Below are 12,386 nucleotides of genomic sequence, written 5' to 3'. Positions count from 1 at the left end.
TTTTTTCCCCTATAGATGTCCTTTGTTGGGATGAGAAGCAAGAAGTAGTTTTCCTTTAATGCGCTGCATTGCTCACATGTTTGAAAGGTCTTTATTTTTATAGGCTATGAAAAAGAAAAGCCTCGCATACAAAAACTAAGGATCTATACACACCTGTTTTGAAGACCCAACACATAACACCAGATCAGAGGTTTAAAACCGATATACAATCTACACTTTAGTCACTTCCTGTCTCTTCCTAAAGAGTTTCTAAACTGGAAACGCTTGAAGGTGGTTAAATCATGGAAATAACAAAAACCAGACTTACAAAAGGAGATTTTATTTTTGCCTCAATGACACAACAGTGTTAACAGTTCATCTGAACATTGATGGTTTTAAAAGCTGTGGAGATTATTGTTAAAACCTGCAAGCTTTCAGCGGTGCCATCAAGGCATATCCAAAGGCCAGAAATCATGCGTTTTCAGAGTGGATTGTGTAAAGAAATAATTCCATTTTTTGAATAATGGAAAACACAAAGATTAACTCTAGTAAACTCAGAACAACAGTGCTTTCTCCATCTGCAGGGATGCTGCTAATATTAGAAAGTATTTGAACCTATTTTCCAAAACAGTTAAGGAACTGCTTTGGCACACATACAGTGGAAATGGGAAATCTTATAGGGAAACATACAGTAAGTGGTCCTTTAGAAGTCATGCACATACTAAGTAGACTTTAAATAATCCTCACTCATATGAAAGTTTCCATAGGGCGGTCACTTCAACAGGCACTGTCATCGTTAATAAAAGATCTTAAAGAATAATAGTTTAATGGTGCTTGGAACAAACGGATCCTGCCTCAAATGATGCGATGCAGGCTTTAAGCTTTGTTTACTGGGGTGCTATGTGCCATTAAAATAATCTGCAGGATTGACTGGGTTAGACTTTGTATGTGTGCTTGATGATGGAAGAGGAAAGTACAACGTGTGGAGTCTTCTTGTCAACCAGTGCGTAAGATGATGTGGACTCCAGAGTCAGTAAAAACAGGGCCGCTCATGTCTCCCACTTTGAGAGCAAAGGAGGCGTCTTCAAAAGGCTTCTGCATCTGACCTAAAGCAGAAACACACACTGAGCCATTATCCAAATAAAAACTCATACAACATGATGCACATCAGCACGTGCATCTATAGGTAATCATTCATTTGTATGACTATTTCATATTAATGACATATTAGCTAATTTACATGATTAATTACATTAATTTCTTTTATTCAGTTCTACAGAGTTTGTGCAGCTAGATAACAGGCTTGTACAGGCTAAGCCTACACTTGAAGCCACTTAGGTGTTCGATGGCGGGGGTGACGCGGTGCCACTCTTATGAATGAAACTTGAGAAAATCCAATAAATCCAGCTGTGCTTATCTTGCCCATTTAACACCTTTAATGCTTTCAATTGGTTGCATTTGTTGTTCAACAGTTCTCTTAGTTTCCAGCGTGTCACAAACCGTTTGCTCCTTCCGAACAACAACACCCTCTGATAATTACCTGTGCATACCTTAAGTAAGACACCATAAACATTCAAAAAGTGACCCCTAGTGGCACACAAAGGTAACAACACAAAAACAGCTCCTACAAGCCTAACGTACAGTTTCAGGTCAAACAAATGCTAGTAATAACTGCCAATAATCTTTTTCACTTCGCTGTGGACAAATTTGGGCCAACTCTTCTTTGCAAAATGTTTTAATTCAGCCACATTGGAGGGTTTTCAAGAACCAATGGCCAGATCAGCTCAACACAAAGCTACATTCAGAGGTGGACTTGCTGGTGTTTCAGATGATCATAATAAATGAGGTCATCACTTAAAATAACTGGCAGTCACCAGTGCTACCCCTAAAGCCTTAAAGCCTCGTGGCTGATGCTCCTATGGTATAAATTTGAAAATTGAGACTTCCTTCTTTATCGCATTCACAAGATTTTTCAGAAAACTTCACCTCTAATATTGACATTTAGGTAGGGCTGCTCAATTAATCGAATTTTAATCACGATTACGATCTGGGCTTTCAACGATCATTAAAAATGACTGAGCCGATTATTAGCCCCTCCCTCGTGCTTTACTCTCGCGCTGCTCCGTGTGGCAAATCGAGCGCACCTCTCTGCATTTCGAACACGCGTCACAACAATTAAGAGGACCCGAGGGAAGCTCGGAAAGCTAAGCAGAAGTTATTTGGAGAGGAGAGTGACTGCCGCTGGTTGAAAAGAGAGGTTAAAAACAAAACAAAACAAAAAACCATTATGGGTTCGCAGAGTCAGATGTGGATCAAGTAGACATAGTGTGTAAACTCTGCTACAGTGTGGTAGCTGCACCACAGGCCAACACTGCAAAGTTCACTAAACATAGATGTTTACATTTTTCATTTATTTTTTATATTGCAAACATTTGCACTGTTATCAGTATTTGCACACTATTTTATATTATTTTTTAAAGTCATTATTCAACACATTGTTATTGTTAAATAAATATCGTCAAATAATCGAGATCTCGATTTCAGTGAAAATAATCGTGATTATCATTTTTGCCATAATCGAGCAGCCCTACATTTAGGTTGAGGTTAATGAAATTTGAACTTGCCCAAGATTCTTAGGAGATACACCTATAGTGTGAACTTTGCTTTGAGTTATCGCATTCACAAACTTGTGCATTCATGCCACCCATGCATCAGGCGGAGTGACGACAATACCACATCGGCTTTTTACGGCCGAGGGGTAAAAACTGCAACTTCTGTATTTACTCTGGTTATCCTTGTCTCATATTGAAAATCAGAATCAGAATACTTTATTAATCCCGAGGGAAATTAGGGATTGATGTTTGAAACGTGTGACAAATATGGAATTAAACTGTGCTCACAAACTGCTGGTTTAACTTGTCACTACTATCAGTTATTCATGCACTGAATGTTTGATCACTTGATGGAGAGCTATGTGCAGGATTTCGTTTTATTCAGAAAGACAGATGAAGGAGATGCTGAATGAGAGACTGCACTGAACAGAGAATGACATCACGCCGTGCATACCTCTACCAAACAGTCCCAGATCTCCACCATTCTTAGCGGAGCTGCAGTCGCTAAACTGAGATGCCAGGGACTCAAACTTCTCCTGTCCAGACTTGATCTGTTCTATGTACTCTGCACAGAAGACAGAAGATATTAAATGCATTCATCAGACTTCGTAAAATCTCCTCTCCATGCTGCCTTACTTACTCTGAATCAAATCCAAGGCCTCATCTTTAGATCGTATAATGTTTTGTTCCCTCCAGGAAGATGGACGACGCGACTGATTATGCTTCACCAAGAGATGAGAGCAGCGTACCTGAATTTTAAAAAATATATACATATACAAATATATCAGTATTTGTGTGTTAACACTCCAGATGTTGGAGTATCAGAACCACTTTACAATTTGGATGGCAGAATTTCAACTTTACAGCAAGTCATGCAGCCCTACAACTACATTTGACTGGTTCTTCCTTTGACCTTCCACCAGATGTCATGAACATACAAGAACACCAATCAACATTACATAAGTCGCAAGTGTAAAAGAAAAAAAAAAAAAAAAAACAACTAAATTGCTTAGTCATAGAATAATAAAATTAATTACTGTTTCAGTCCACCAGGTGGTGCTGTTGATGGTTTTTTCCCCCCTGTCTGCTTCATAACTAAGTATTGTGATAAGATAAGATACATACTGATCAGCAATGACGATAACCATTAGCTAAGTAAAAGCACACAGTTGTCCATCAGTCTTTATTAATAATCATGTGAAATATTAAATACTGTTAATGACTGGATTCCATTTCTCTGCACCGTTCCTCCTATCACTATTTAAATGCATACGTGTCATATTGCAGGCAGCTCCCTGATGTCTTACAGGAACATTTCAAATGTTATCCTGGAGAACGCTATCCCCCGGCCAAAATGATTTTTCACAATAGTTGTCGAATCATAAATAATTTGCAGGCATTACCAGTACCCTAGCTGGAATCTGAACATGCCGTGTAAAACGTGTTTCAGTACCTCTTTAGGGAAAGTAGCACTGACTCATCACGTGCATAAAAAAAACAAACAAAAAAAACTAAACTAAACATTACACACAACCTTATCTGGCTCGCCACGTCCGTCTCCCACTGGACGTTCCCACTGGCTGGCATTAGTGATGTGGTTGAAGTAGTACACTTTGCCTGTTGAAGTAATGACAGAGAACCAGTAAATTCATTAAGCTTTATTAAGATCTTTTTAAACACATGTAAACACAACACGGACTCTGCAGCTACCCATTCACCCAGTACAGGATACTGTGCTACAGCAACTGGCCTCACTTCACACGAAAATGTCTAAGACTTGAGTTTTACACAGGGATGGCCGACGCTGAACCTAACAAGTTATCCTGGAGTACACCTGAGAGTTAGGCTACGTTCACACTGCAGGTCTTAATGCTCAATTCCGATTTTTTGATCAAATCCAATTTTTTTGTCTGCGTGTTCACACTACAAATAAAATGCGACAGCAAACGCGCTCTAGTGTGAACGCTCAAAGCGGCCCGCATGCGCAAAAGAAGACGTCACACACAACGCGCTCTGTTTAGACCCAGAGCAAACAGTATTGTTTGACTGATGGCCCTTAATATAAAGACTTCGGACTTTATTTTGTTATTTACATAATAATGTAGATAACTTAATAATGATCCTTATTGCTGTTTTAGAGAGGAGCGGTGCTTCAAAGGATAGCTGCAGATTTCTGTCAGAATCTGCAGATTATACAGTACAAATAAAATAATCACGTTTCTCCAACGTTGTCTTCCCAACAGTTTCACTGACATCTACACGGGATGGCCAGGAAGCGTTCGCGATGTCTTATTGGGCGCTTCTCCGGCGCTGATAATTGGCGTCTGTCTTGTGTCGGTGACGTAAAAGACGGATTTAATGCGACATGACCGTTCAAACAGCAGTCGCTTTCTAAAACATCAGATATGTATCGGATTCAGTACCACATACGAAAGTGACCCAGATCGGATTTGCGCCGTTCACACTGTCATAGCATGATCGGATATGGGTCGCACAGGGTCAGAAAAATCGGATTTGATGCACTTTCGCCTGCAGTGTGAACGTAGCCTTAGAGCCATCATTTAAGCTGCTAAATGTCCACCTTTCTTTGACAGCTGATCACTGATGATGTGTGTAAGCCACTGTTGTGAGCTGCTAAAAAGAAAAAAACAAAAAACAAAAAAAAAAAACAACCAAACTGCTTCCTGCCATGACTGTAAATAAAGGTAATGAGAGAAAAGCATCAGAGATGCTATCAAAAAGCCACAATAACCAAACTGACTAAAAAAAGCTTATTGTGTGAGTTTACAACTATGAGCAAAGCCTTTTATATTAGACATTAAAGGCCATCTGCACAGGAGAAAATAAATATCGCAGGATGTCTTCATAGAAGAACCACCTTTGAATCCTTCACGGCCTTTCAGCAAAAAGGTGTAAAAGGAAAAAAAATGCTGCTGAGGCTGTACACTTTTAAAAGAAGCACCTTTCTCTAGTTTAGGATTCGATTGTACTTAACAAACACTGAGTCAACTATACAGTTTCTTTTGTTTTAAAAGTAATTCTTATTTTAAGACTGTTTTCACGGACCACTGATTCATTTATTAGGCCAAATGTGACCTTAAAGCTGCAGTCCAACATCATGAAACCCGACTGTTTTTATCTTTGCAAATAAAGACTTCCAGGTAAACTGCTAAATGGTATACGCTCTGACACACAACCCTGCTACCGCTAATGTTCACTGATCGGCTCTTTTGCAGTGCTAACATTTTCATGTGTGGTTTCATAAGACCAAGATGGTGAAAGCCCAACTGCCACACTGCAAGTTTCAAAGCTGGTGCCCACAAACCACGGGGTGACATTAAAGTGGCTCTGCCCAGCTTTTATATGCTTTGGGTGCTTTCCATGACTCAAGCATGCCTCCTTTCTTCCTCTGGTCAGGCTCCATCTTCATATAAAGCAATTAGCTTGTTGTCCAGTACTAGTTGGCAACTAGTTGCTAGCACTGTCACTAGGAGACGGCTCTTCCTAGCCATCTCAGAGAGATGTGAATGAGGTACGTGTCGATGGAGGAGCTGCTGTTGCTAAATGAGAACTTTGTGGTTTTATCGTCAGTGTAGAGTGAGTCACGGTGCACAGCTGGGCCACCTGTCCAACTCACAGACTCCCACACAAGCCCTCACTTAAGAACGATTTCAAAGCTTAAAGCAGCTTCTCCTTCACAGTCTGAAAGTCATTCAAATCTCTAACAGGCCAATTTAAAAAAAAAAAAAAAAAAAAAAATCTCTCGAGCCATCTTTAGATATGCTAAAAAAAACAAAAACAAAATATTAGTATTTTTTATTTTATATCTTCCAAATATTTACCTTTGATTTATTTACTTGCGTTATTGCTACTTCCTTACTTATCTTTATTAGTCGTTGATATAACAGGCTACAAGGTAACAAGACAGGCAGCACTGTAACATATCACTGTACTAATTTCAGCAACTGCATTACATCATTTCACTATTTGCATTGAAAAGGTTCTTCAATTATCTCAGCAATGGGCAGATTGAACGAAAAGAGAGGAAAAAAAATCAAACCAGCAGTTTTCTTCCTGTGCTGCTGTCAGCTGAGTTCAGATTTTTGCAGGGAGGAGGAAAATGGTGGAGCAGTTTACAACATTTGAGAAGTGGTGATGTTGCCATTTCATTGAATGAAAGGATGAGATCACGAAGCGCAAACTGCATCCAGAGCAGAAACTGCTGCAGTATACTGTTAATGCAACATCTTTTTACAAACATCTTCACGGTGAAGAACCCAGAGTCGGTGTATCCTGACCCTTAGTCAGCAGCCAGAGCCCAACAGGTAATAAAGGAAGTGATGAGCCATCAGGCTCAGCCTCCATTTCTACCTGTACATGTTTCAACAGTAGAATCAGTGTGTGTCTGAAGGCTCCTTGAGTTGGTTTTCAACTTTGCCACGTGTTATCACTACAAAAAAAAAAAAAAAAATCTTACAGCCTCCGTTATGATAGGGGTTTGTGTCACTGTGTGGGATGTAGCCTAAGGCTTATAATGCATCACAACATGCTGTCAGTCATGTTGCGGTGGAGTAGCGCAAAGTATAACGAGAAATTACTTTCTCCAAGGAGTAACTAGGTAATGCAAAATTAAACAAAAACAAATTAAATAAAAGTGTTTTAAGACTTTGAGCAACGACCCCAGCAATTTTCACCTCACAGTAACTGTTTTGTTTTTCTTTCTTTTTTAAGTAATTAGCTTCCTTGAGGGATGCTAAAATATTTAGGTTAACTGTATATTAAATATTACAGTGTTTCTCCGTGTAACTGTGCTGTATTAGAATTTACTGGTCCTTACAAAACACCACGGCACGAGAGCTATGACGATAAACTGTGTCACGTGAGGAGGGAGGAGAGAGGATGCATAAGTTTAGCATTCTGAAAAGCGTCCTACTGCTGGGACTCGTTCAGTCTGCAGGTGAGGTGCTGGGGCGGGCTGACGTCATGCAGGGCCCTGCCGCAGCCAGGTTGAATGAATCAGCTTTGGCGCGATAATGAAGCTAAAGTGCCTAAAACAAGCTGAGAAAACGCCACAATTAAATAAAGACAATGACAGCAGCGACTAACCCCTCGCTGCTTTTAGACTGCAATGATTAAACACGTCACTCCAACCTCGTTTCAGCACTAATGCACGATGCTGAGGTTGCTAGCTACTGAGCTAAGTTCACTATACACTGCAGTTTAGCTCACTATTTAGGACACTTAGCTTCTTTTGGCTCGTGTTTTATCACCTGAACTGCGGCTCATTCTTTTCTCCCATCCGGGCGGTAGGTTCTCCTCGTCTGCCATGTTGCTTTCTGCAGCAGCGTTTTCAAATTTGATTTCAATCTAGAAGCCGTGTGACGAACCAAGCTGCAGCTAGGCAGATTACGACAGTTGGCCTGACGTTTATGGTAAAAGTTGTTTCCAGTATTAGGTCCGCCATTGGTGGGGTTTTTTGTTCTCTGATAGGTCTAGTGAGAGCGCCAATCATCGTAGTCCTCATTTGATTGGTAGGAAGGCGAATTCGCAACTAAACCAGCTTTACGGTAAGCAGGACCGAGAGGTTTCCAGAAAATATCAGCGAAGGAAATAATTGTTTTTTCTGCTGCACGTTTCAAGGTAAGGATGACAGCTTCAACGTGCGGTTTTTATACGGTATCATAATGTTTCGAATTTTGAACACATAAAGCTGCCCATGAGTGTATTTAAATATAAGTCCCGTTTGTTACATTAACGTGGTGTTGTGAGCAACAGCTAACGTTAGCTAAACAAAACAACCTGGATGATTTCAGTAGATTTCTGTGCCTGTGACTTCCAGCGCGTCTTCTATAAAACAAACTCACTATGGTTATCACCTACTTTATCATCTAATACCTTCATTTGTCTAACGTTGTCTCATCTCTTCCTTTTTTCTGCAGACGTAAAGATGATCGAAGTGGTTTGCAACGACCGTCTAGGCAAGAAAGTCCGGGTCAAGTGCAAGTATCCTTTGCTGAAACTCTGAAAATGATGCTGAATATTGTCTCTCAACATACACGTCAAAATAATGTTTTAGGTGCAGACATCTGGGATGTCTTGAGATGAGTTAACATAAGTCAGGATTTTTAACAGTACAGCATTCATCTGCATCTGCTTTCAACGCACCCCTGCTCTGAAAGTATGGACTTACTTTTAAGACGCAAGCAAAGCTCATTTATATTATAGAATGGTGTGGAGAATAGTTTTACAATGAATCTATTAACATATGAGTTTCTAGAGTATGTTATAAGACTAAAATTCAGTGTCACTGTTTATCTTGGCATTTCTTATGACTTATTTCATTCCGTTAATACAGAATCCCACAATTGCAAGTCTGTGGGTGATTATAATAGTCATATTTGAGATTTCAGCTTGTAAGTGAACTTTATTTAAAACGTCAGTGTCTTACATTCTGGTCTTTCATGTTCTTTTACCTTTTAATATATGACGCTATTTATGTTTATTATCATCAAATGATGCTTAAAAATGGTGCTTGCCCCCACTTGCCAACTCTTGACAGCAGATATAATACCACTTGAATGAACGCCACTTGACAATCAGCTAAAAGTCTGATGATTTTCAGTAACTTCTAGGTGTCGCAGCTTGAAGGGATCTTGTTTGATCAAGTGTTAGATGTGTTTTGCCTATAATGGGTTCAGGAGCAGTCTGTCACGGGGCTACAGAGAGAGTTGGACCAGTTTAGCTAGAACACTTTAGCCATCCTGCGTGTGTTTTGATTGAGGAAAGCAGAGCGTCCAAAGCTGCTGCGCCGTCCATCTGCAGATCAAAAGAAACAAAATGATATTAGCAGACAACGCTCAGATTTTTTTAACCACGCATTTGTTAACACTCTGGATGTTTTCCAAGCTGTTACACTGCCCTTCCTTAACTTTGGTGTTTCAGCTCTGAGGATACCATCGGAGATCTGAAGAAGCTCATAGCTGCCCAGACAGGAACACGGCATGATAAGATCGTGTTAAAGAAATGGTGAGCTGCTCAAATGGGATTTGATGTGCTTGATGACAAAAGCTCATCTATTTGGACCTAAATGTTGTCCTTTGTTTTCCACAGGTACACCATATTCAAGGACCACGTGTCTCTGGGTGACTGTATCCTTTAAAGGTTTTTTTTCCTGTAGTTATACTTATGTGGTTTTAGTTAGATTACCTTTAATTTAATAATGATAATGACCATGACATTATTACACCCTCACAGAACAACTGCAGTTCTTTTTATTGCACTCACAATGATCCATAACATAAATGTATCCATAAATTGTTTAAATCGGTTAAAAAATATATTTTTTTTTCTTGATTTAAAGATCAAGATTATTTTTGTTGTACTTAACCAAAAACTCTCCAGATGAAATCCACGATGGGATGAACCTTGAGCTGTACTACCAGTAAGCAAGAGGGGAACTACGAGTCAGATGTACAGATGTAAAGATGTTTCTTGCTACAAACACAAACACACATGCGCCGCTGGAATTGAAGGTCTCACACAACATGATGGAGCGAGAGCGACTCTCACACAGCAACAAGTTTTAATTTTTCCTCTCAAATTACTTTGTGAAAGAGACGTTGAGGTTTTTTTTGTTTTGTTTTTTGATATTTTGGAAATAAAACTGATATTTACCTGACTGTGAGAGTGAGTGCTGGTCTTTGTTGTCCATTAATTATTTTCTCATACTGGGTGAGACTGGGAAACCTTATGTATCGCTAACTCTTCTCCAAATTACTCTTTGCTTTCCAGCTTGCTGGATGAAGGTAAAGTGTTGGGCAAAAGCATGTAAAAAAACATGGAGTTAGTTGCTTTTGATGTTGGTGGTAGAAAGTAGAAGGGATTAATTGGTGCCAATGGGACTTACAAACTTTTCAGTGGATCTTGACAATGATATTTGCCTATGGCTGTGCATCCAACACCATTCACGTGGGGATGTATATGAATAATTTCAGTGGAGGAAAATAGAGACCATCAGGTTTTCTAAGGGCCTTCTGCTCCAACTCCTCCACAAACTTTTAATTAGTCGTAGCTTTACCTCTGTACATAAGACCAGTATAGCTAATGAGTTTATCGCATATATGCGTTGCAGAAGCTCGATTTACACAAATGCTGTTTTCAACAAAAAAAAAGTCCTTTGACTTAAAAAAGTGATACTAACTGATTAATCAGCTTTGGCAGCAGTTCTCAGACTGTGAGCTGGGGTTGGCAACCAGGGGGAATTGGTATGAGCGCTAAAACTCCCTGTACACTATATGTTTAACCTCGATATGTTAAACCATTCTTTACCACATTACTATGGTACTGGACCACATTTCAGAGGAAATTATAAGACCTTTGTGCATCTAACATGTACTTTTATTTTAGAAACCTTTCTGTAGTGTACTGATCAGATAAGACAGCTATAGTACAAAAACCACCTGCTTGTATTCACTGCATCAGCGTGAATTCATAAAAGGTCTATTGTGTAAACTATTTTTGCAGTTCTACATGTCAGGAAGCCCGTGGCATTGATACTTTGACCTTTGTTGCAGCTAAATAAATGCTGCTACTACAAAGAAGTGCCATGGCCTGCAACTCTGTTTTAGATTTTAGATTTAGCATTACAACACAGATGTGGGCACAAAACCAGGCCCATAATCAAACATTTTCCTAGTTTGGTGTGTAAGAACATGTCTGCACTGAACAAAGCCATCCAACATGTTTGAAGTGGAAGCAGCACTTTTGGCAAAGTGAGAGCGAAGTCCTGCTGCCATGGAGACCTAAATCACTTACTTATAGACTCAGTCTTATTGGACATGGATAATATTGTCTGTCCCAACACTTCAGAGCTTTAGCCAACAGTCATTCTAGGTTAACTGACATTTCTGGCAATTGATGTAAACCTTTTACTAAAACTGCATCAAAGAAGGAAAAGAATGAGAGGACAGTCGTGCACAGCTGTGGAAAGACAAACAACAACTGCTGAATAAGGGAAGACGTCAAATGTGATAATTAGAATCCCTATATACTAGTATCATTTCCAAATTGTTGCCAATACAAGAATTTGAATCATTTTTAAAAATAAAAGGCAAGTTTTACCTTATTTGACATTGAAGAAGAGATCCAAGTAACGTCCAAAGTAATGTGATAATTAGAATCCCCATTTATCATTCTCCATATGCTGTCAATACAAACAATAGCAGTAAGAAGGTTTACAATAGCTCTTCATAGTATTATTATCACTTTGACCTTCACATGTATCTATTGAAGTTGAGGGAGAGGTCAGACGTGACACAATATTCTAAATCTTTATGCATTACTTTCTAACAATACACACTATATACAGCAAACCAAGCCTAAAATACTCTGTTGTAATACTATTACTACTAATACTACTACTAATAATTAATAATAACACAGCAGTTAGTTACATGCATGCACTGTAAAGAAAGAGTAAGGGCACTTGTTCACACATACTGTTCTTCACCTTTTCCCTACAATGGCAGAAACAAATCATCATGTACTTGTTTCTCTTGTAGTGGTTTTAGTGTCAGTCCTCCACACTGGCTAAACCTTTTAACCACTAAACACCTACTTTGCAACCCCCAACCTCCCACTATGTTTCTCTGTGTTTGGTGGTCTACTGATGTTCTTGGTCTCCTGGTTTCTTACGGGTTGCAGACTGCAGTCCAAATAAAGAAAACTGTCTTGTTCACGGCCTCTTTTTAAAACCTTTTTATTTGTTGTTGTTGCTCCCTGAGCCTGGTTCTGCTG

At 39.3% G+C, this 12,386-nt stretch overlaps 2 protein-coding genes across 2 annotated transcripts; one reads left to right on the top strand and one right to left on the bottom strand.

The window, feature by feature from the left end:
- Window positions 1–303: 303 nt before the first annotated feature.
- pin1 (peptidylprolyl cis/trans isomerase, NIMA-interacting 1) lies at window positions 304–8,020 on the bottom strand. Its single transcript, XM_085409398.1, has 5 exons — window positions 7,862–8,020; window positions 4,126–4,208; window positions 3,232–3,340; window positions 3,046–3,156; window positions 304–1,085 (listed from the first exon to the last, which is right to left on the bottom strand). Exons 1-5 carry the CDS (start codon window positions 7,917–7,919, stop codon window positions 976–978), a joined length of 471 nt encoding a protein of 156 aa, XP_085265524.1. The 5' UTR covers window positions 7,920–8,020; the 3' UTR covers window positions 304–975.
- A 72-nt stretch (window positions 8,021–8,092) lies between these two features.
- ubl5 (ubiquitin like protein 5) lies at window positions 8,093–10,269 on the top strand. Its single transcript, XM_085409399.1, has 5 exons — window positions 8,093–8,231; window positions 8,531–8,594; window positions 9,534–9,617; window positions 9,702–9,739; window positions 9,993–10,269. The coding sequence occupies exons 2-5, from the start codon at window positions 8,539–8,541 to the stop codon at window positions 10,034–10,036; spliced, it is 222 nt and encodes a 73-aa protein (XP_085265525.1). The 5' UTR covers window positions 8,093–8,231; window positions 8,531–8,538; the 3' UTR covers window positions 10,037–10,269.
- The last annotated feature ends 2,117 nt before the right edge of the window (window positions 10,270–12,386 follow it).

This window comes from Rhamphochromis longiceps, linkage group LG6, assembly GCF_057381845.1.
Source record: "Rhamphochromis longiceps isolate RC_006_pf linkage group LG6, R_longiceps_female_GT1.1, whole genome shotgun sequence".
Taxonomy (NCBI): domain Eukaryota; kingdom Metazoa; phylum Chordata; class Actinopteri; order Cichliformes; family Cichlidae; genus Rhamphochromis; species Rhamphochromis longiceps.
The sequence above is the reverse complement of the archived record's forward strand: the minus strand, read 5'-3'. Positions and strand labels throughout refer to the sequence as shown.

What these genes read in the sequence shown, in the direction of transcription:
- pin1 (XM_085409398.1), bottom strand. Translation starts at nt 7,919, where the DNA reads ATGGCAGACGAGGAGAACCTACCGCCCGGATGGGAGAAAAGAATGAGC. An exon ending in AAGAATGAGCCGCAGTTCAG is followed by an intron (nt 4,209 to 7,861) that starts GTGATAAAACAC and finishes TTACTTCAACAG; the next exon opens with GCAAAGTGTACTACTTCAAC. An exon ending in TCTGGGACTGTTTGGTAGAG is followed by an intron (nt 1,086 to 3,045) that starts GTATGCACGGCG and finishes TTTCTGCTTTAG; the next exon opens with GTCAGATGCAGAAGCCTTTT.
- ubl5 (XM_085409399.1), top strand. Translation starts at nt 8,539, where the DNA reads ATGATCGAAGTGGTTTGCAACGACCGTCTAGGCAAGAAAGTCCGGGTC. An exon ending in AAGATCGTGTTAAAGAAATG is followed by an intron (nt 9,618 to 9,701) that starts GTGAGCTGCTCA and finishes TGTTTTCCACAG; the next exon opens with GTACACCATATTCAAGGACC. An exon ending in CCACGTGTCTCTGGGTGACT is followed by an intron (nt 9,740 to 9,992) that starts GTATCCTTTAAA and finishes AAAACTCTCCAG; the next exon opens with ATGAAATCCACGATGGGATG.